This window comes from Budorcas taxicolor, chromosome 16, assembly GCF_023091745.1.
Source record: "Budorcas taxicolor isolate Tak-1 chromosome 16, Takin1.1, whole genome shotgun sequence".
Lineage (NCBI taxonomy): Eukaryota > Metazoa > Chordata > Mammalia > Artiodactyla > Bovidae > Budorcas > Budorcas taxicolor.
Genome location: NC_068925.1, coordinates 52,549,516 through 52,573,512, shown reverse-complemented (window position 1 = coordinate 52,573,512; position 23,997 = coordinate 52,549,516). Strand labels below are relative to the sequence as shown.

The following is a 23,997-nucleotide window of genomic DNA, read 5'->3' as shown; positions in this document are numbered from 1 at the left end:
TATGAATTTTTGGGGGGGCATTACTTTTTTTTAAAGAATAATAGAGCCCACTAAAGAATTTGGTTGTCAACTTTTTTTTTTTTAAGATTTATTTAATTATGTATTGGCTATGGTAGGTCTTCGTTGCTTCAAGCAGGCTTTCTCTAGCTGTGTCTAGTTGTGGCAAGTGGGGGCTACTCTTGGCAGTGTGAGGGCTTCTCATTGCAGTGGCTTCTCTTGTTGAGGAGCACAGGATCTAAATGTGTGGGCTTCAGTAGTTGCAGTGCATGGGCTTAGTAGTTGTGGCACACAGGCTTAGTTTCTTCATGGCATGCAGGATCTTCCCAGACTAGGATCGAACCAGTGTCCCTTGTGTTGCAAGGCAGATTATTAACCACTGGACCACCAGGGAAGCCCTTCAACCATTACTTTTTAAAATTCATGCTTCATGCTGTCTGCATTAAAGGCTCTTTTTTACTCAAGATTTTAAAAATTTTCTTAAATTTTTTTTTCCCCCCAGGGGAGCTGCATGTTGTGGCATGTGAGATCTTAGTTCCCCAACCTTGGAACCAACCCATGCCCTCTGCAGTGGAAGTGTGGACCCCTAGTCACTGGACTGCCAGGGAATTCCCCACTCCAAATTATTTAAGTCATCTGAGATTAAAACAAAAAATATTTTAAAAGTTTAGCACTTTACTATATCAAAAGGATATTAGATTATTCAATGAAAACTAGTGCCATTTAGACCAGAATTTAGGAGGAGGTACTTAAATTTGGCTTGGAAAATACTGTATCTTTATTTTCACTAACTTCTTATCAGAATTTAGCATTTCTGTCAACTCTTAACTGTATCGTGGTGTAGTACCAGCATGGTAGTATGAGCAGTACCTGTGATGATCACCAACACCAATCAAATGTATTTTCGTATTTCACATTATAGTTGTTGCAGATATCTCGTTTATGCTCATCACAACTTGAAATGACAATAAACTTTTAGACCTGCTAAATACTTCTATTTAATGCATTAATAAAGATGTGTATACACACACACACACATATTTGTATATATGTATGTATATGGGGGCTTCCCTGGTGGCTCAGATAGTAAAGAGTCATCCTGCAGTGTGGGAGACCCGGGTTCAATCCCTGGGTCAAGATCTGTGTCTATGTATGTGCAGATTACTGCAGACAGCATGAAGCATGAATCTCTCTCTGTACACACACACATACACACACACATGATACTGTATGGTCAATCTGTGTTGTGGATTACTTTTAAAATTCTGCCTTGGAGAATTTGAACATACACAAAAGTAGAAAAACAGTAAATTAATCCCGTGTACCATCATTTAGCTCCAGTGACCATCAACCAGGACCTGTTCTGCTTTATGAGGAAAAAGAAAGCACAGTAAGGGATGGGGAGTGATGGAGGTGGCAGTGATGATGAGGGCCTCTTTGAAAAGATAACATTTGATTCATAGGAATGAAGACCAGTCCATATAACTAGATCCACTGCCTAACTGTTATTTTTTTCATTTAAAGTTTATTTTGAAATAGTTAAGGAAAAGTACAAAGAATTCCCACATTCCCTTCACACAGATTCCTCAGTTGTTAGCATTTTGCCACATTTCTTCCATTACCTTCTCTTGTTGTCTCCTGGCATATCATCTTTTCACCCTTATATTCTCCAGTGTGTACCTCCTGAAAACAGACACTCCTGCGTTTCACCATACAGTATTCTCAGCCAGGATATCAACACTGGTATAACAGTATTACCCAATCCATAGACCTCATTCAAAGAATGCCAGTCATCCCAGCAATGTCCCTCTTTCCTTTTTGATCCAGGATCCTCGCCAGTACCATGTATTGCCTTTGGTTGTTGGGTGTCATCCTTCTGTAATAGTTTCTTACGCTTAATTCTCATGTGCCTCATAGTCTTAAGGAACGTAGTTCTTTCAGTCTGTAGGCTGGCCCTCCACCCAGGTCTGTCCAGTATTACCTTGTGACCAGATCAGGTCTTGCTTTGTTGCCAGATATACCACAGAAATAATTCTGTGCTTTATCAAAATATGGAAACAGTATGGCTTCATCCCACACTGGTGATGTTAACTTTGATCACCTAGTAAAATTAGTGTCCTCACTATTTCCCCCCTTTTATTTGATTAACATTTTATGGGAAGATATCCAATATTGTACTGATAGTCTTTTCCATCATCAGCCCTAAACCCGGTAGCCTTAACATCCTTTGATAACTTTTTTTTAATGTTTCCATTTTTGTTTGGCTGCATTGGGCCTTAGTTGTGGCATGTGGATCTAGTTCCCTGATCAGGGATTGAACCCAGGCTCCCTGCACTGGAAACTAGGAGTCTTATCTACTGGACCACCAGGGAAGTCCCTTCATTGTTAACTTTTGACTGTATTATATACTGCTGTGATTGTTGCCAAATGATAATCTATTACTATGATTACTTCTTCAGTAATTCTGCTGTAGGTAAGAATTTTCCATATATATATCTGGAAATATATGTATATATACATATGTAAATGTATATATTTATACATATGTACAAAGTATAAATATATATATTGAGAATATATATACATTTTGAATAAAGGTGAAAGAGGAGAGTGAAAAAGCTGACTTAATACTCAGCATTCAAAAAATGAAGATCATAGCACCCAGTCCCATCACTTCATGGCACATAGATGGGGAAACAATGGAAACAGTGCAGACTTTATTTTCTTGGGCTCCAGAATTACTGCAGATGATGACTGCAGCTTGTTCCTTGGAAGAAAAGCTATGACCAACCTAGACAGCATATTAAAAAGCAGAGACATTACTTTGCCAACAAAGGTCCATATAGTCAAAGATACGGTTTTTCTGGTAGTCATGTATGGATGTGAGAGTTGGACCGTAAAGAAAGCTGAGCGCCAAAAAAATTGATGCTTTTGAACTGTGGTGTTAGAGAAAACTCTTGAGAGTCTCTTGGACTGCAAGGAGATCCAACCAGTCAATCATAAAGGAAATCAATCCTGAATATTCATTAGAAGGACTGATGCTGAAGCTGGAACTCCAGTACTTTGGCCACCTGATGTGAAAAGCTGATTCATTAGGAAAGACCCTGATGCTGGGAAAGATTGAAAGCAGGAGGAGAAGAGGATGACAGAGGACAAGATGGTTGGATGCTGTCACCACCTCAGTGGACATGAGTTTGAGCAAAGCTCCGGGAGATGGTGAAGAACAGGGAAGCCTGGCGTGCTGCAGTCCATGGGACTGTAAAGAGTCGGACATGACCAAGCAACCAAATAACAACAATATATATTTGGAAATATGTGTGTATGTACAGACACACATATATATGATTTCCATTTTTTTCTGTAGGTTTTAATTCAGGGCTTGCTTATTTTGATACCCAAATCATTCTAGATTTGACCAGCGGGAACCCCTTCAAATTGGCTACTTTGCTCTTTTGCTATCTCCCCACTATTCTCTTAAACATTTATTTCTGGCAACAACAAAGGCTTATCTTGTATTTTCCCTCCCCCAGTCCTGGAATCAACCATTTGTCCAGGAAACTCTTGGTTCTTTTCATGAGGGAAGATATTTAGAAACCAAGATCTGGGTGCAAGTTTACTCATTGGTACAGAGATAAGAGGATGTGTATTGTGTGTGTATATGTATACTACCTCCTCATTGACTACACTAAAGCTTATGACTGTGTAGATCACAAGCTGGAAAATTTTTAAAGAGATGGAAATACCAGATGATCTTACTTGTCTCCTGAGAAACCTGTTTGTGGGTCAAGAAGCAGCAGTTAGAACCTTACACAGAACAACTGACCTGTTCAAAATTGGGAAAGGGGTATGAGAAGGCTGTATATTGTCACCCTGCTTATTTAACTTCTATGCAGAGTACATCATGCAGAATGGCAGGCTGGATGAATCACAAGCTGGAATCAAGATTGCAGGGAGAAGATTCAGCAATCTCAGATATGCAGATGATACCACTCTAATGGCAAAAAGTGAAGAGGAACTAAAGAGCCTCTTGATGAAGGTGAAAGAGGAGAGTGAAAAGGCTGGCTTAAAATCCAGCATTCAAAAAACTAAGATCATGGCATCTGGTCCCATCACTTCATGGCAAATAGATGGGGAAAAAATGGAAGCAGTCACAAATGTTATTTTCTTGGGCTCCAAAATCACTGTGGACAGTGACTACAGCCATGAAATTAAAAGATGCTCGCTCCTTGGAAAGGTATGACAAACCTAGACCACTCAATCTAAAGGAAGTCAACTCTGAATATTCATTAGAAGGACTGATGCTGACGCTGAAGCTCCAATACTTCGGCCAACTGATATGAAGAGATGACTCACTGAAAAAGACTGATGCTGGGAAAGATTGAAGGCAAAAGAAGAGGGTGGCAGAGGATGAGATGTTATCACTGACTCAATGGATGTGAATCTGAGCAAACTCCAGAAGATAGTGAAGGACAGGGAAGCCTGATGTGCTGCAGTCCGTAGAGTCACAAAGAGTTGGACACGACTTGGCAACTGAGCACCACCACCGCCAAAATGTATGCATACATATACATTACATGTACCACTATATCATATATTTAAAAGCTATGTTCGCACATGTCAATACATGAGGATTCTTTCTGAACTTCCCATTTCCATGCTTATAAACTGCTTCTCAGACAGTGAGAAACCTGACTGTTGTTATTCTCAAAATATTTGCTTCTTTACCTAGTCATGTTCTCAGTGTAGCCAGTAGCCCAGCCACTCTGCCTCATCTACTTTTGGGCTCCTCGCCCCTGCTGCCGCTGCATCAGATCCCCTCCCTCTTGCCTTTTCTCTTTGAAAACCGACACTGGGGGGAGGTAGAAGGCAAGGCAGGGAAGGTGGAGCTGGAAATTACTTGAATGTTTTTGTCTTCAATTTTTTACCTTATAGGAGACAACTTGTGGATGGATGAATCACCTGCCTCTGGTGCCATTTGTAGGCAGATTTAGAGCAACCTCACTTTTTAAACTGTTGGTTTTGATTCTACTTCCCCACTGACTTTATGACATGAGGTTAATCACAGGATCAATATGAACTGTATTATATGCTTAGTCATTCAGAAGAGGGAGTGGTAAGGAGCTTGTTTTTTAGAAGTAACATTAGGTCCCATCACTGTTCCATGTATTTGGGTGTTAGTCATTCACTTTATGTGATATCTCAGCAAATTTTGCCCTTGCTCTATTTCCCCCAAACCTTACTGACCTCAACCTTATTTCTTTTTTTGTTTTAACTTAAATTTTTAAAAGTTAATTTTAAATTAGTAAATTTTAATTAATTTAATTTCTTAATTGAAGTATAACTGACATAACCTTATATTGATTTCAGGTATACAACATAATAAAATGATATTTGTATATATTGCAAAATGATTACCGTTAGTTAACATTCCTCATCATACATAGTTATAAAAACCATTTTTTTTCTCGTAATGAGGGCTTTTAATATTTACTCTCATAGGAACTTTCACAATGCAAATACAGTATTAACTACAGTCACTGGCTATACGTTATGTCCCTGTGACATTCACTTTGTTACTGGAAGTTTGTATCTTTTGAGCCCTTTCGTTCCACCCATCTCCACACTCACCAAGCGCTGATCTTTTTTCTGTATCAATAAACTTTTTTTGTTTTAAAGAATTCCCATGTAAAGGAGATCAAATGGTACTTGTCTTTCTCTGACTTAATTCACTTAGTATTCTGCCCTCAAGGTTTACTCATTCTGTTCCAAATGTCAAAATTTCCTTGTCTGTGGCTGAATAGTATTCCATTCTGCCTGTGTGTACATACATATGCAGCCCACATGTCACATTTTCTTTATCCATCCATTGATCTGCGGATGCAGATTGTTTCCGTATCTTGGCTTTTGGTAATAAATGAATATTGCAGTGAACATGAGGGTGCACATATCTTTTCAAGTTAGTGTTTTTATTTTCCTTGGATATATACCCAGAAGTGGAATTGCTATCATATGGTAATTATATTGTTAAGTTTTTGGTGAACCTCCATACTGCTTTCCATAGTGGTGGCACTCAACTTTCTTTTTCCCTCTCCCTCTATACTACTTTTTGTCCCTGTCCAAAGAATTGCTTAATAAATTAAGAACTGTATTCCTTTGCACAAGCCCTACAATGTGTATAGTTGGTACTCAAGTTTGTACTTGCTTTAAGAATCTTTTTTTTTTAAACTCAGGCTCTAAATAAAATACATAGGATTTATTTTAAAAATTTTGTTGAGGTATAATTTGCATACAATGAAATGTACCTGCTTCAAGTGTTGAGTTTGTTGAATTTTGAGTAATGTAGGCATCCTTGTAATCACCACCACTACCACAGTCAAGATACTACATTTATTTACTTATTGATGGACATTAGACTATTTAAATTTTTTTTTAATCTGTAAGTTTTAATCTTTCTTTATAGCTTAATTTGTTGGAAATCAGGTTGACTGTAGTTTCTCACAGCATGTGTTTTGCTGATTACATTTTTGTCCTGTGGTATACATTAACATCACTTTTTGTCCTCTCTGTTTCCTATAAGTTCAAAAGGGCCTATTTTTGAATATTTGATAATTGTGTTTCAATATAATTGGTTTCCTTATAATTCATGCATTTTATTTTCCTTATGACCCCATGGACTGTAGCCTGCCAGGCTGTTCTGTCCATGGAATTTCCAGGGAAGAATACTGGAGTGGGTTGCCATTTCCTTTTCCAGGAGATCTTCCCAACCCAGGAATCAAACCCAAGTCTCTTGCATTGTCAGGTGGATTCTTTACCACTGAGCCTTTAATTTAATAATATTCTGAGAAAGGGTTTATGGGTTTCACAAGACTGTCAAAGCAGTCCAGGGAAAAAAGTTTAAGAAACATTGGTTTAGGCAAATCATTAGGTTAAGAGTAGAATGCTAGCAGTATATTTAAGTACTGATTTTAGCCTTGACCTAAAAAGGTTGAGGTTAAAAAGTTAATCACTGAAAAACTTTGACTTGAAAATGAAATGAAGTAGTGTCCTTTGAATAGCTTGATTTTTTTTCCCTCTTTTTCCTCATTGTAAACTTAGATTAGAACTGCTCTTTTTCTTGTGGGAATTTTTTTCTGTTTTTTTCATCCTCCTCCCTCCCCCATTTATCCTAAAAATCATGGAATCTTTAGGTTTTTAGGATTATTCCTTTTAGTCAGCTTTAATTCTTTTTATGACGTGAATTTCAAGCACATCCAATGTTAGAATTAAATGCCATATTAGATATTGATTTCTGTTATATAGATGGGTCTAGCCTTAAAGAAAACAAGATTTGTAAAAATCTCAATTTATGGAGTGTCTTTAATTCAGTTAGTATGTGATATTGTATATAAAACAAGACAGGGAATTCCCTGGTATTCCACTGGTTAGAACTCCATGCTTTCACTGCCTAAGGCCTGGGTTCAGTCCCTCATTGGTGAACTAAGATCCTGTAAGCCATGTGGTGCAGCAAAAAAGGACAAAATAGGAAACTAACTCTTCAGTAACACATTTATTATCTAAAGTGGGTACATTTATTTTCTCCAATAAATTAAATGGGTTGGATTTTGAGATTTCTGAGGTCTTCTTAGTTTAGAAAATCTTGTTCTAGGGCAAACTATGAAAATGTTAGAACTGGTAAAGGGTCTTTATTGCCATGGATAAATGTTTAATGACAAGACAAGGTATAAAATGGGACATGTAACATGATCTCTATCAGTCAGTTCATTTGTGTTGCTCAGTCGTGTCCGACTCTTCGCAACCCCACGGACTGCAGCATGCCAGGCCTCCCTGTCCATCACCAGCTCCTGGAGTTCACTCAGACTCTTGTCCGTTGAGTCACTGATGCCATCCAGCCATCCCATCCTCTTGTCGTCCCCTTCTTCTCCTGCCTTCAATATTTCGCAGCGTCAGGGTCTTTTCCAATGAGTCAGTGTTTCACATCAGGTGGCCAAAGTATTGGAGTTTCACCTTCAGCATCAGTCCTTCTAATGAATTCAGGACTGATTTCTTTTAGGTTGGACAGGTTGGATCTCCTTGCAGTCCAAGGGACTCTCAAGAGTCTTCTCCAACACCACAGTTCAAAAGCATCACTTCTTCGGGGCTCAGCTTTCTTTATAGTCCAACTCTCACATTCATACATGACTACTGCAAAAAACATAGCTTTGACTAGATGGACCTTTGTTGGCAAAGTAATGTCTCTGCTTTTTAATATGCTGTCTAGGTTGGGCATAACTTTTCTTCCGAGGAGCAAGTGTCTTTTAATTTCATGGCTGCAATCACCATCTGCAGTGATTTTGGAGCCCAAGAAAATAAAGTCTGTCACCGTTTCCACTGTTTCTCCATCTATTTCCCATGAAGTGATGGGACCAGATGCCATGATCTTAGTTTTCTGAATGTTGAGCTTTAAGCCAACTTTTCCACTCTCCTCTTTTCACTTTCAAGAGGCTCTTTAGTTCCTCTTCACTTTCTGCCATAAGGGTGGTGTCATCTGCATATCTGAGATTATTGATATTTCTCCCAGCAATCTTGATTCCAACTTGTGTTTCATCCAGCCCAGCGTTTCTCATGATGTATTCTGCATGTAAGTTAAATAAGCAGGGTGACAGTATATAGCCTTGATGTACTCCTTTCCCTGTTTAAAACCAGTCTGTTGTTCCATGTCCAGTTCTAACTGTTGCTTCCTGACCTGCATACAGATTTCTCAAGAGGCAGGTCAGATGGTCTGGTATTCCTATCTCTTTCAGAGTTTTCCAGAGTTTGTTGTGGTCCACACAGTCAAAGGCTTTGGCGTAGTCGATAAAGCAGTAGATGTTTTTCCGAAACTCTCTTGCTTTTTCGATGATCCAGCGGATGTTGGCAATTTGATCTCTGGTTCCTCTCTGTCTTTCCTAAATCCAGCTTGAACATCAGGAAGTTCATGGTTCACATATTGCTGAAGCCTGGCTTGGAGAACTTTCAGCATTACTTTACTAGCATGTGAGATGAGTGCAATTGTGCGGTAGTTTGAGCATTCTTTGGCATTGCCTTTCTTTGGGATTGGAATGAAAACTGACCTTTTCCAGTCCTGTGGTCGCTGCTGAATTTTCCAAATTTTTGCCATATTTTCAAATCTGCTGGCAGATTTACTGGCATGATCTCTATGGGGCCGATGAAAATCTGTACATGTAACTCTCTTGTGTATATGCTCACTGTGTCAACTTTTGATACAAATGGTGTTTTGATAACTGAAAACTTAAAGTGAGAGATGAACAAGTATAAAATTAAAAGCTCTTGCAAGCCAAAGAAAAAGAAAATCTGGTTCTGCCTGTCATTCTTCATAATGAATAAGAGTCACTGGAATGCTGTGACGATTTTAAAAAAATACATATTAATGATTAGTTGGATAATAAAAGAGCTTATTATCTCTAAATATTGTGTATCCATCATGCAAAACATAGGCATATCAGTTCTTTTCAAGTGAATCATTCTGCTAAATAGCTAAGCTTATCAATCAAATATAGCCTTTCTTAAGTCCAAATTTAAGTGGTCTTTGTAAAGTTTCAAACAGTTTTAAATTATATTGCAGTTAATTTTTAAAAATAGTGTATATGTCTTATTATGCTAATCTAAGGTATATAATAATATATTCTTAATTTTTCTTGTCACTTATAGCACCCCATTTTATTTTACTTTTTAATGAACTAACCCTTTCCATGGTGGTTTTTGACACAGATTATTCCATTTCAGCATAAGTTTGCTTTGCCAGTGTAAAAGTAGATATATAAAAGGAACTTGATTCACAACTTGGGGTCTCACAGGGTTGTGACGTTAGATTTCCTTTGTGTTGATCTTATTGGAAATTTGATAGTAAAACATTTTTGCTTATAAGAAAAATCTTTTTAGTTCTAAAGATGATAATTAATCAAACTAAAGTGTTGACTGAAGAAGTTTGTATATTAATATTTTTGGGAATGATTGGATAGAGACTGGTGACTTAATAATTTAATGGATTTAATTTTGTGCAAGTTTTTTTTTCATTGGGAAGCATGATTATTTAAAAGTTTATAAATCATTGGAATTAAGTAGAAAAATCCAAACGCCTTTTAAGATTAGAGTGGTACATTTCTTTAATCTGGAAATACAGGTAGTCTTTAAAGATTTTACAAAACAACAATGGTGGATAAAAAGAGTATGAAATTTGTGTATATTATAAAAAGATCACATTTCTATCTTGATTTTATTCTACCTAAGCAACCAAATGTTATGAAACTAGGATAGAAATGTAATCAAGTGAAATATTAGAAGAAATTTATGAATTTCTCAAAGTCTTATTTATTTATTTATTTTTAAAATTTTTTAAATTTTAAAATCTTTAATTCTTACATGCGTTCCCAAACATGAAGCCCCCTCCCACCTCCCTCCCCATAACATCTCTCTGGGTCATCCCCATGCACCAGCCCCAAGAGTACTGTATCCTGCGTCAGACATAGACTGGTGATTCGATTCTTACATGATAGTATACATGTTAGAATGCCATTCTCCCAAATCATCCCACCCTCTTCCTCTCCCTCTGAGTCCAAAAGTCCGTTATACACATCTGTGTCTTTTTTGCTGTCTTGCATACAGGGTCGTCATTGCCATCTTTCTAAATTCCGTGTATATGTGTTAGTATACTGTATTGGTGTTTTTCTTTCTGGATTACTTCACTCTGTATAATCGGCTCCAGTTTCATCCTTTTTTAAACTGTTATTTTGTTACTACTACGAAGTAAGCCATAGATTAGAAGTTAATTTCCTTTTCAGGGACTGTACTGTAATAGTCCTATTAAACCAGGTAGGAAGCACATTTTCAAAGAGACCTTGGCATTTATACCCCTTCCTTCCTTTCTTCCTTCTCTATCCTCCTTCCCTGAGGTCTTCATTGCTGCATGTGGGCTTTCTCTAGTTGCCTTGAGCTGGGGGCGGGAAGGGGGGGTACTCTTTGTTTGTTTTCTTTAGTGCGGGCTTCTCCCTGCAGTGGCTTCTCTGGTTGCAAACACAGGCTGCAGGCACCCGACCTGTGGGCTCCAGGGCCGAGGCTTCAGTTGCTGTGGTGCGCTGGCTTAGTTGCCCTGAGACATATGGGATCCTCCTGGACCAGGGATTGAACCCATGTCCCTTGCATTAGCAGGCAGATTCTGAACCACCGTACTACCAGGAATGTCTAAGTGAGTATTTTTGATTTCCAGTATTATGTTAGGAAAGGAAATTCTGACTTATGCTACAACATGGATGAACCTTGAAGACATTATGCTAGGTGAAGTAAGTCACAAAAGAACAAACACTGTATGTGTCTGCTGCCGCTGCTGCTGCTGCTGCTAAGTCGCTTCAGTCGTGTCCGACTCTGTGCGACCCCGTAGATGACAGCCCACCAGGCTTTGCCGTCCCTGGGATTCTCCAGGCAAGAACACTGGAGTGGGTTGCCATTTCCTTCTCCAATGCGTGAAAGTGAAAAGTGAAAGTGAAGTCGCTCAGTTGTATCCGACTCTTCGTGACCCCATGGACTGTAGCCTACCAGGCTTTTTCCGTCCATGGGATTTTCCAGGCGAGAGTACTGGAGTGGGATGCCATCGCCTTCTCCGCTGTATGCGTCTACTTACATTAACTACCTGGAGCAGTCAAATTCATAGAGACAAAGTGGAATGGTGGTTCCATTTTTTTTTTAATTGTTATAAGCAGTACTGCTTACACAGAAATCTTATACACTGAGACGTGCAATTATACATGAATGAAAAATTCCTGTGAATGAAATTTCTGGGGATGTGTGCTTAGTTCTGAATTTCTTTTTTCATTTATTTTTGACTGGGTCACAGGGCACGTGAAATCTTAGTTCACTGACCAGGGATCGAATTTGCACCCCTGCGTTAGAAGCACAGAGTCCTAACCACTAGGTTAGTCTAGGAGTGTCTCGTTAATAAAGACACTATCAGATTGTCTTCCTTAGACGTTTATCTAATTTATACTCCTGCAGACAGTGTTATGAAAGTATTATTTTCTTAGACTCTCACTGTTATCTAGATATTAATATTTAGATTTTTGTGTTACACGGTACTCTTTTTGGATTTTGGGGATTTTGAGTGAAACTGTTAAAGAATTTCCTGTTTAGGTATTTTGCCAATTTTTGGGGGGGGGAGCTTTTGTCTCCTTTGATTTGCAGAAGTTTGTATGTTTAGGAAATCACTTATTTCTCATTTGCAGGTATTTTCCCCCATTTGTCTTTTGACTGCATTTGCAATTTAGGAGCTATAATCTTTACGTGGTTTAATTTCTATGGTATTTTCCTTTATGACATAGGTATTTTATCTCATGCTGAGGGTCTGTAGAAGACTGTACAACAAACTATTAGTTATTTATTTTTGGCAGAGAGAGAACACAAATCAGTAAGCTGTTACAAATCATTCTCCACCCCCTTCTTTTTCCACAACTCCCCCATTCCTTCAACTAGAGCAACATTTTAGAATATTAGCTTTTCCTAAAAATGAGGCTGGGAGCCTGTAGTTGACTTTGCTGGATGTAGGGATTCTGAGTCTGTTTTTGCCATCTTTAGTTATTATTTGTACAGTTCGTACTCCAAAGATAGGGTGTGATTAAAGGGGAATATGTTAATTTTTTAAGAATAGCTTATAGATATGTTTTCGGAGAAGGCAATGGCACCCCACTCCAGTACTCTTGCCTGGAAAATCCCATGGATGGAGGAGCCTGGTAGGCTGCAGTCCACGGGGTTGCGAAGAGTCCGACACGACTGAGCGACTTCACTTTCACTTTTCACTTTCCTGCATTGGAGAAGGAAATGGCAACCCACTCCAGTGTTCTTTCCTGGAGAATCCCAGGGACGGGGCAGCCTGGTGGGCTGCTGTCTATGGGGTCACACACAGTCAGACACGACTGAAGCGACTTAGCAGTAGCAGCAGCAGCATAGATACGTTTTGTACATTTATACTGAAAGAATTCGGTATTGCTGTGAAATGAAGATAGGTTTTGCTTGTCATCTGATGGGTTTCTTATCTTCCCAGGCAGGCATGCCTGAAATAGAAAATGTCTTCGATGTGTGACCATTTACAGGAAATGTGGCATTCAGTTGATTTATTGAATAGGCCAAAAAGTTCGTTCGGGTATTCTGAAAACCCCGAATGAACAAAAACTTTTTGGCCAATCCAATATATTGAGGGTAACTTAGACGCTAAAGGAGACGTAAATTCTGATGTATTAAAAGACAGTGACAGGGGCTTCCCTGGGAGTCCAGTGGTTAAGAATCCACCTTGCAATGCAGGGAACACCGGTTTGATCCTTGGTTGTAGGAATATCCCACATGCCCTGGGGCAACTGAGTCCATGAGCCACAACTACCGAGTCCATAGGCAGTAACCAGTGACGCCTGCGCGCTGTAGAACCCATGGTCCGCAACAGCAGAAGCCTCCACAATGAGAAGCCTGTGCTCTGCAACTAGAGAAAGCCCGTACATGGCAGTGTAGACTCATCACAGCCAAAAATACATACGTACATACATATACACGTAAACAGTGAAGAAAAGACAGTAACAGGTACTATTTTGTGTCTTTTTCTTTTAATAGCAGTTTTAATGAGAAATAATTCATATGGCATAAAATTCTTCCCCTGAAGGTTTACAGTTCATTTGTTTTTTGGAATAATTGCAGAGTTGTACCGCCATCACCACTGATATCAGAATATTTTTTTTTGATATCAGAATATTTTTATCATTCTGGAGTGAAACCTATTAGCAGTCATTCCCCATTCTTTCCTTTCCCCAACTTCTGGCATCCACTGATCTTTTTTCTACTTCTGTGTTTGCCTATTTCAGACCTTTCACATATGAAATCATATGCTATGTGATTGGCTTCTTTTACTTAGTATACTATCTTTGAGATTCATCCATTGTTGTAGCATGTTTTAGGACTTCATTCCTTTTTATTGCCAAATGACATTCTACTGAATGGACATACCACATTTTAAAAACTCCACTCAGCAATTGAACTTTTTTTTGGCTATTATGAATAATGATATTGTGACATTTCTGTGTTTTTATGTGGACATTTTCAGTTCATATCTAGGAGAAGAATTACTGAATTATATTGTTCTAAGTTGAACATTTTCAGGAACTTCCAAATTGATTTCCAAAGTGACTACCATTTTGCAATTTCACCAGCAATGCCTTAGGGTTTAGAAATCTTTGGAAAATCTTAGAAATCTTCTTGTCCTAATCACTTGTTATTGTCTGTTATTTTTATTTTCACCACTGTAGTGAGTATGAAGTGGTATCTCACTATGGTTTTGGTTCTTATTGTCCTAAAGTCTGATGTTGTTAAGCGAATTTTTGTGTTTATTGGCTGTTTACCTTTTGGGGAGAAATTGTCTATATATCCTTTGCCTATTTTTAAATTGCAATATATCTTTTTCACTGTTGAGTTGTAAGAGCTATCAGATAAATAATTTGCAAATATTTTCTCTTTTCTGGGCTTATATCATTTTTTCATCCTTTGGACAGAGTAAAACTATTAGCTTGTAATTTGTGATTATCATGCTAACAATTTAAATTTATCTTTGTCATTCTAGATAATTGTTAAAACAGGTTCATCCTTTGGTTTTTAACTTATTTAAATTGATAATGAGACATATGACATATTAAAATATCAACATCTTATTTGGTTATGTCCAAATTGCAGGAGTTTTGCAATCTAAATATATAATTCTGAGCTACACACTACATGTAATGTGTTGATGTATGGGGAGTATCAGTAATTGTAAATGATGTAGCTTTAATGTCCATCTCCACTATGTTGAGGACCAGAAATAGCTGTGATTTATTTGAAGAGATTGAGATTGTACACTTAAATGGCTAAATAGCTAATTTTATGTTATATTTTATTGCAATGAAAGTTTTAAAAAATTTGACCTGTGACTATGTAGGAAAATTGTGGCCAGCTCCAGTTTAAATGCTGTTGGGAACCCCTGGAGGAGGGCATGGCAACCCACTCCAGTATTCTTGTGTGGAGAATCCCATGGACAGAGGAGCCTGGCATAGGTTCCATAGGCTTGCACAGAGTCAGACATGACTGAATTGACTTAGCACACACACACATATGCATTTAAATTTCTAGCGGATTCTGCATTTTGGTATTCTTGAAGTATTTGTAGTCACTGGTATAGGAAATAAAGGTCTAACACAGAGGGGAAACCAGTCTTTTGGTCTAAATATAGGATCAAGTCATTGATTTATAAATTTTGTAATTCCTTCATAAAAATTTTTTATTATTAAAGGTTTCTATAAGTGTTGATGTTACAGCATTGTTACAGATAGCTTGGTGGTTGTGATGGATATATTTATAACCCAACTGTTTGAGTTTGGAAGAGGAGTGATTTTGAATATTTTAATAATGCAAAAAAATTGTCGTTTAGTTGCAAAGTTGTGTCTGACTCTTTAGCAACCGGATAGACTGAGCCACCAGGAAAGCCCATAAATAGATGTTTAAGGGGGACCAAGGGAAAGTGAGGTGAAGTCGCTCAGTCCTTCCTGACTCTTTTCGACCCTACGGACTGTAGCCCACCAGACACCTCCATCCGTGGGATTTTCCAGGCCAGAGTGCTTGAGTGGGTTGCTATTTCTTTCTCCAGGGATCTTCCTGACCCAGGGATCGAACCCGGGTGTCTCACTTTGTAGGCAGATGCTTTTACCTTCTGAGCCTCCAGGGAAGCCATCACAGTAAATGTGGCATTATTTAGGGTTATTTTAAAACTCTCTCTTAAAAACTTATAAGAACTATAGTTTATGTTGATAAATTTAATATTTTTTGATGGTGAATATTTTTGACCAAATAGAAACCAATGTAATATTTTTTGATTTGTGTTTTTGAAAACAAACCTTTTAGATTTTATATACTGCAACTGGTAGCAATCAAATACGATTTCTCAAGTTTATGTTCTCATTTTTAAAAAGTTTAGGTTCTCTTGATTCTTTAAAAGCTACAAGTGAATTAACTTATTACTACAAGCAGTGACTATGTAACTTAAAAAATTTTGTGCGTATTACTGGAGACTCCTCGATAGATTCTCTGAAAACCTATAGCTAAGGCTTGATATTTTTTAAAAAAGGAAATATTATCTAATTGTGATTTTATTATTTTTGTTCTTTTTTCTTTTTTAATTAGTAAATGTTAGATAAATGTTTCATCTTGAATACTTGAGTACTATAGGAAATGCGTTGTTTTGAAAAGAGACAAAACCAGGAAATCACATTTACATTTTGTTTTTGTTGTTCAGTTGCTAAGTTGTGTCTGACTCTTTGCGATCCCATGGACAACAGCATGCCACGCTTCCCTGTCCTTCACTATCTTCCAAAGTTTGCTCAAACTCATATCCATTGAGTCAGTGATGCCATTCAACCATCTCACCTGTCACCTCTTTCTCCTCCTGCACTCAATCTTTCCCAGCATCAGGGTCTTTTCCAGTGAGTCAGCACCGCATCAGGTTGCCAAAGTATTCAAGCTTCAGCATCAGTTCTTCCAGTGAATATTCACGGTTGATTTCCTTTGGATTGACTTGTTTGATCTCCTTGCTGTGCAAGGAACTCTCACAAGTCTTTTCCGGCACCACAGTTCAAAAGCATCAATGCTTTGGTGCTTAGCCTTCTTTATGGTCCATCTATCACATCTGTACATGCTGAGTTTTTATGAATATGAAGAGTTAAGCAGTTTTTTTCTTTTTTAAAGATTTGGGTGTTTATAGTCTGTCAGTGTAAAAGAGTACTGTAATAGCTGATGAAGTTCTTTGTTAAATTTGGAGACAAATTTGTATTTTGTTTCCAGAGTGTATCCCCCTTATATAACAATGATGGGGACTGTGAGCCCACCATTTTGATGAAGGGGGCCCATTTGGCTTTGTTTTACATGCATAATCTGTGCATTGAGTATTTGGTCCCTCTTTTCAGTATTGCATTTAGCTCTTTGTTACTCAAAATTTAAGCTTAAATATTTGTTTTTCCTGTCGTAGTTTGGCTGACTTTTTTTGACGGAGAGTTGGCTGATACTTCCCTCTTCTCTCTTTCTTCTTTCTAATAGAATAAACCTTTGTGCTCTTGGGCTGAAGTGATAAGTTGTGTATGTGTGTGCATGTTAAAATATACAAAATACAAAATTTATTATTTTAACCATTTGATGTGTACAGTTGGTGACATTAAGTGCATTCACAGGGAAGTCCCTGGTGGTCCAGTGGTTGGATTTGGTGCTTTTACTGCCAGGGCCCAGGTTCTATCCCTGGTTGGGGAACTAATCCTGGAAGCTGCTTGGCACAGCCAAAAAAAGTGTACTCACAATGTTATGTAACCATTAGCACTATCTATTTCTAGAATTTTTTCATCCCATACAAAATTCCATTCTGTACCATTAAGCAGTATCTCCCCAACCCTTATTCTACTTTGTCTTCATGAATTTGTCTATTCCAGATACCTCATATAAGTGGAATCGTAAATTAATTGTCCTTTTGTGTCTGGCTTATTTCATTTAGTATGATGTTTTCAAGGTTTATCCATGTTCTAACACATATCAAAACTTCATTTCTTTTTATGTCTTAATATAATATTCCATTTTATGTATATACCACATTTCATTTTATTCATTCATCCATTGATGGACACGGGTTGTTTCCATCTTTTGGTGTTTGTGAATAAGGACATTGGTGCACACATACCAACATTGGTACATATGAGGGCTTCACTCATAGCTCAGTTGGTAAAGAATCTGCCTGCAATGCAGGAGACCCTGGTTCAATTCCTGGGTTGGGAAGATCTGCTGGAGAAGGGATAAGCTACCCACTCCAGTATTCTTGGGCTTCCCTTGTGGCTCAGCTGGTAAAGAATCTGCCTGCAATGAGGGAGACCTGGGTTCGATCCCTGGGTTGGGAAGATCCCCTGGAGAAGGGAAAGGCTACCCACTCCAGTATTCTGGCCTGGAGAATTCCATGTACTAAGTCCGTGGGGTCGCAAAGAGTTGGACACGACCTGAGCGACTTTCACCTTCACCTTCACCAACATTGGTGCTCAAATAGTTGAGCCTTAGTTTTCAGTTGTCTTGGGTATATACCTAGGAAGTGCTGGGTCATATAATAATTCTTTGCTTAACTTTTGGAGAAAATGCTACTTTCCCACAGTGGCTGTACCATTTTACAGTTCCAGCAGCTATGCAGGAGGTTTCAGATTTCTCCATATCCTTGCCAATACTTGTTCTGTTCTGTTCTTTTCTAATAGCCAAACTAGTGGGTGTGAACTGAGTGGTATTTTATTGTGGTTTTGATTTGTATTTCCCTAATGACTAATGATTTTGAGCATCTTTTTCTGTACTTGTCTGCCATCTGTATATCTTCTTTGGAGAAGTGTCTCCTCCAATTTTTAAAAAATGAGTTAAGATTTCTTAGATTCTTGATACAAGTCATTTGTCAGATACATTTGAAGGTATTTTTTTAATGTTTATATTTCTGTTTCTATAATTTTATTCCCCAAATTTAAAAGATCCTTTCATCAATTAATTTATCCCACGTAATTTCGTTACATCTAGTTCAGTTGCGTGACGAAACTGGATTTTAGGATTATGTTTCCCTTGTGAGATGTAACAACTTAAATCATACTGGAGAATATAAATGAAACGTTCTGCTTTCTGATAATATCAGCTTCTTCAGGGGAAGTGTAAAATTACGATCTTGGATTGTCAGCATGTAAGAGTGTTATATTTAAAAGTGCTGTGCCTGCCTTTTTACAATGCCAAATTAAAAAAAAAAGCCAAATGACAAGGATATATGAAATACAGTTAACTCCTAATGAAATTTGTAGATTTTTTTTGAATTTTAAAATTCTAGATAATTATATTTTTTATATACATGCTTCGGAATATAAACGGTACCATACAATTTTTCTTTTTGTACATAGTAAACTATTTTTGGAATGAAAATGAGAACATAGAGTCTGTCAAAAAGATTTTCTGATGTATTAATTTATATAAACAATTTAGTTATATATAAATTATAAATTTTAACACTTTTTCTTTTAATCCTCTGGAAAAGAGAATTAAATAGCAAAAAATTACATTAAAAATTAGGACTGATACTTGCACATGCACAGAATATTTGAATTTATTTTGCCTTCCAGTAAGGAGTGTTTGAAATCATCTTATTTTTTCAGTAAAATCATTTTCACTCAATGAAAAATGAAATCTGTAGAATAGCTATTTTCAGCTACAGTTTTTACTTTAATAAAAATCTCTTAAGACTGGTAAGTTACTTTGATTATCTTAGGTATACTATCCTTTTTTAGGATGTAAAATTCCTAATAACTTATGAAAGTCATTCAGCTCAGTGTTCTAGAAAAGTAAAAGTCAGTTTATAGTAAATACAATATTTACAAATGAGAGCAATAAAATAATCTGGTAAAAATGTTTGTAAATATTTGCCTCAAAAAAGAAAAATGTGAGTATATAAGACATTTAAAATTAACTTGCAGCCCATTCCCTATATATGCATAATGTAAATTGTTTAAATATAAGAAACATTTAGAAAACTATTTTTGGAAAATTACCATGCAGCAATAACATTGACTATTTATTTTTTTATTTTTTTAGATATGGCCGTGTGGAAAGTGTCAAAATTCTCCCAAAGAGGGGTTCTGAAGGAGGAGTGGCTGCCTTTGTGGATTTTGTGGACATCAAAAGTGCACAGAAAGCTCACAACTCAGTCAACAAAATGGGAGATAGAGACCTACGCACGGATTATAATGAACCAGGCACCATTCCGAGTGCTGCTCGGGGATTGGATGATACAGTTTCCATAGCATCTCGTAGTAGAGAGGTTTCTGGGTTCAGAGGAGGTGGTGGAGGGCCTGCTTATGGCCCCCCACCATCACTTCATGCACGAGAAGGACGTTATGAGCGGAGACTTGATGGGTAAGTTCCAAGGTTTCTGTAGGCAGGTATTTTGTATTTGATATGGTGAGAAACAGAAACTCGTATTTAGGGGCCCCAGATGGATTTAAAGTTTTGGGCATTCTCAATGTTTCCTATTTTGGGTTGGAAACGGAAGTGATTTCTATCCCAGTGGCTGGTATCTTATGGAATCGTAGAGGATATTTCCTGCAGCTGGTTGGATATTCACTGCTGAGATATAAAGTGGTGGAAGATTTTGTATGGCAGCATCAGTTTTGGAGTTACCTGTCTTCTAGACTTTTATTCCTTCTCTTGGATAATGTTAAGGCTTTCCTTGGATATATCTCTTCTACCTGATGGAGCTACTTGGCTACAGATTTTGTGGTTGTACTATATGGAATATTTCTGGAATATTAGAGCCTACAGATTCTTTTAGAATTTGATATTTGCTTCTCAGTTTTCAATGCACGAAGTGTATGAACGAATTGGTATGTCACCAAAAAACCTAGCAGTCCATATGATTCAACCTCTTGGATTCTACAAACAATACTTTAACCTGGAAATATGTATTTGGATGAAGAGGAGTGAAGGCAATGCTTGATTTTTCCATTTTGGATCTACACAGTTTCCATGTTGGAATTATACTCCTTGATGGAATGGGGAAAAATTGAGATGATGGACGTTCCTAAATCCTGGAATATAGCCCTTCTTTTCTAATTGCTGGAATGTATGGGATATCATGTTCTCAAGATTCCATTAGCCCAAGAGAAGAGGATTACTATCCTGTTTCTTAAGCAAGTTGCTGTGCAATTAAAGGTACTTTAGCTTTGAACACATGGTGATGATCAGTTGTGGATACAGCAATCAAAATGGACTTTGCTGGATGGCTACAAAGGTGAACTGTTGGCGAGCAACTGTGCCTTCCTCACTTCATGGAATCGCAGAGGATATTTCCTCTTCTGTCAGCTGCTTGATTCATACTTAGGGCTGGAGATTTTTGTGAATGTGGATCAATTTATAATTTTCTGCTGTCTCAAGAAAGAAGTCTGGGGGTTTGAGAGTTACAGTTTGTCTGGGACTGCTTGCTTCCAGTGGAATTATTTTATCTGGTCATTAAGATTTTTTTTCCTTGTGGTTCATCTAAATATCATTTGACACCCTTGCCCATTAAGAAGGTGGATTACCCCCAAAAGAGGGGCCAAAATTGGGGAAGTTATGTTCACAATTCTCTCCCTAGATTTAATTGGGATTATAGGTCGTGGTTCCACACTTGGAAAAGGTTGGTATGTCCTGACCTGTGTATATTAGCCCCTCTCCTAACCCAAGTCAAACTTTCTTTTTTTTCCCACTAACTCTAGAATTATTTAGTACTAATAGATAATTCAAAGAATAGCTATTAGATTTCAGCTCTGCTAGCTCTTGTGCCTGCCTTCTGTCTCTTCCTAATGGATAAGAACTTTGCATATTTATAAAATATCTGATATAGCAGTAATTCTCCTAGAACTATCACCTATTGCTTCTGTTATATCATTAATAATAGCTCTTACTGGTTAACATTTGATAGGGTACTAATTGAAGTATTTATGACATTTTCTCTCTTAAGTCTCAGAAGAACCCCTCTTCTTTGTTAGACAGTGAAATATCTATCCAAATTCCAGAAATGTAGCAAATAAAAAAGGAGAGTCATTTAACATACTTAAGTAGGAAAGATAATATTGAATTTTTTTGTCATGCCAGTTGCTTTTCATAATAGCAAAAACAAAATACAGCCTAGGAGAAGGTATGATTGCTACTAAGTGAGATGGTGAAAATGAAGGTTAGTGGAGAGATTTGGAATCTAAGCATGTATTGGAAACACAGTATTAGTTGTAAGATTTTTGCCACATATTCTTCATTGCAGAGATTCTAATTCTTCTGTATCTTTCATAGTTCCTTAATCACTTTTGATAAAAGATAGACCCAAAGGTAAGGTTGAGAAGAGACTCAACCTCATGCTTGAGATTCAAGTAAACTGGTGTTTTAGGAACTTTCTTAATAAGTAGAGAACTGAAGATTTCTTTGTAGAATTGGAATTGGTTTTTAATATGAGCTTATAATTGCATGTGTGTAATTATACATGCAACAGTTTTTGTACTCATAGATTGACAAGTATTCATGCCCTACAGAAAAAAAATTGTATAGTTAAACCATTGCTAAAAACTGAATTTTACAGTTTGCAAAGTTGCCTTATTTCATCAGAGGCAATTTGAGTATAACTAAAACCCTAAGCGAATGTATTTCTTTTAACCATTAAGTAATACATTAACAGACTGAATTATGGACTAGGCATTTAAAAATTATTTGTAATTTGATAGTGCAAGAAGATAAAATAACCATTATTCTTTAATTAGTTAAATTTATCATAGAATAGCATGTGGCAGCCCAATATTTTGATATCCTGAGTGGTTTTTGGTTTGATTTTCTTTTTTAAGATTCTGTTTTTATTATTAACTGTGATTGCTTGGGCACAGCAATTTACATAATTTACTAATTTTGTAATTACCCAAGAAATTGAAAGTTAATATGAAAAAGTTATTTTTTTCTATACTTCTTTGAAGATGCCCTCCTATTGCTGAGACATGGGCATGCATTGCAATGAGGCTTTCATGTCTGTGTGAAAAACATATCATGGAAATTTTGCCTGAAATACATTTGCAAAGTAAATACAATTTGGCATTCAATTTAATCCGGTGAAAGTATAGAAAGTTTCATTTTCATATTAAAATGAAAGTCTCTTCTTGTTCCATTAAATTTAAAATAAAAAAGGAAATGGCATATGTCTATTTCTGTATATAAGCCAGAAAATCCTTAATAAAAAGAGCAGCTGACTTACAGAACACTAGTCATGAAAGCCCAAAATACAGTTACAACAGTAATTGCTTAGCTGTGGAAATAAGTTTTGGAGTCAAGTAAAATGTTAAGCTTGTTAATGTTTGCTTACTAAAGTAGGTTACTGCCGTTTAGAAAATGACCAGTTGCACAAAGAAAATGCTGAAGTGAATGTTTGCATGACTTGCTTTTAGTTTTGCTTTCCCGTTTCTGATTGATTAAATATTTTTCCCCCCTCCTAAATGCAGGGCTTCAGATAACAGGGAGCGTGCTTATGAACATAGTGCCTATGGACACCATGAACGGGGGACGGGAGGATTTGATCGGACAAGACATTACGATCAGGATTACTATAGAGATCCTCGAGAGCGGACTTTACAACATGGGCTCTATTATACTTCTCGGAGTCGAAGTCCAAACCGTTTTGACGCTCATGACCCCCGATACGAACCTAGGGCTCGGGAGCAGTTTACACTGCCCAGTGTGGTACACAGGGATATCTACAGGGACGACCTTACCCGGGAGGTACGAGGCAGAAGGCCCGAGCGGAATTACCAGCACAGCAGGAGTCGCTCACCACACTCATCCCAGTCTAGAAATCAGTCTCCTCAGAGGCTGGCTAGTCAAGCGTCTAGACCCACAAGGTCCCCTAGCGGCAGCGGCTCTAGAAGTAGATCCTCCAGTAGTGATTCAATCAGCAGCAGCAGTAGTACCAGCAGTGACAGGTAGGTTAACAGTCTTTTGTTATCAGAGACAAGGTCTTGAATAAATTGTTAAAAATGAGCTACCATCAGTGGTACTGGTTTTTAGTACAGTAATATTTTTGAAAGTAATCTTGGATCATGTATATAATGAATGAAGAAACTTTGATTAGCCCTGTGGCCAACAAATTAACTATTTTCCCAAGTACTCGAATCTAAATGATGATTTGCAAATAGTTTCATCCTTCAGATGCTGAATGTTAAAATTGCCAAAAAGGAAGAAAAGTGATAACTTCAGTTGTATGAAACAAATCTTGTGCCATACAATGAACTTTTCAAAGTTCTTTAATTTCTTAGTATATACTATTTATTATTTGGTTGAAAATTTGTAAAAGCTGTTGGGGTAAAGATGTTATATTGTTAATATGTTTACTATCAATGTATAAATTGACATGTACAT

At 37.3% G+C, this 23,997-nt stretch overlaps 1 protein-coding gene across 1 annotated transcript in view; it reads left to right on the top strand.

Annotated features, from left to right (window-relative positions):
* Positions 1-23,997, top strand: part of SPEN (spen family transcriptional repressor) — an 88,329-nt gene that overhangs the window by 5,799 nt on the left and 58,533 nt on the right. Inside the window, exons 2-3 of the mRNA XM_052653521.1 lie at positions 19,669-19,989; positions 23,085-23,561. Of these exons, the coding sequence (XP_052509481.1) occupies positions 19,669-19,989; positions 23,085-23,561 (798 nt within the window). The remainder of the gene's footprint in view (positions 1-19,668; positions 19,990-23,084; positions 23,562-23,997) is intronic.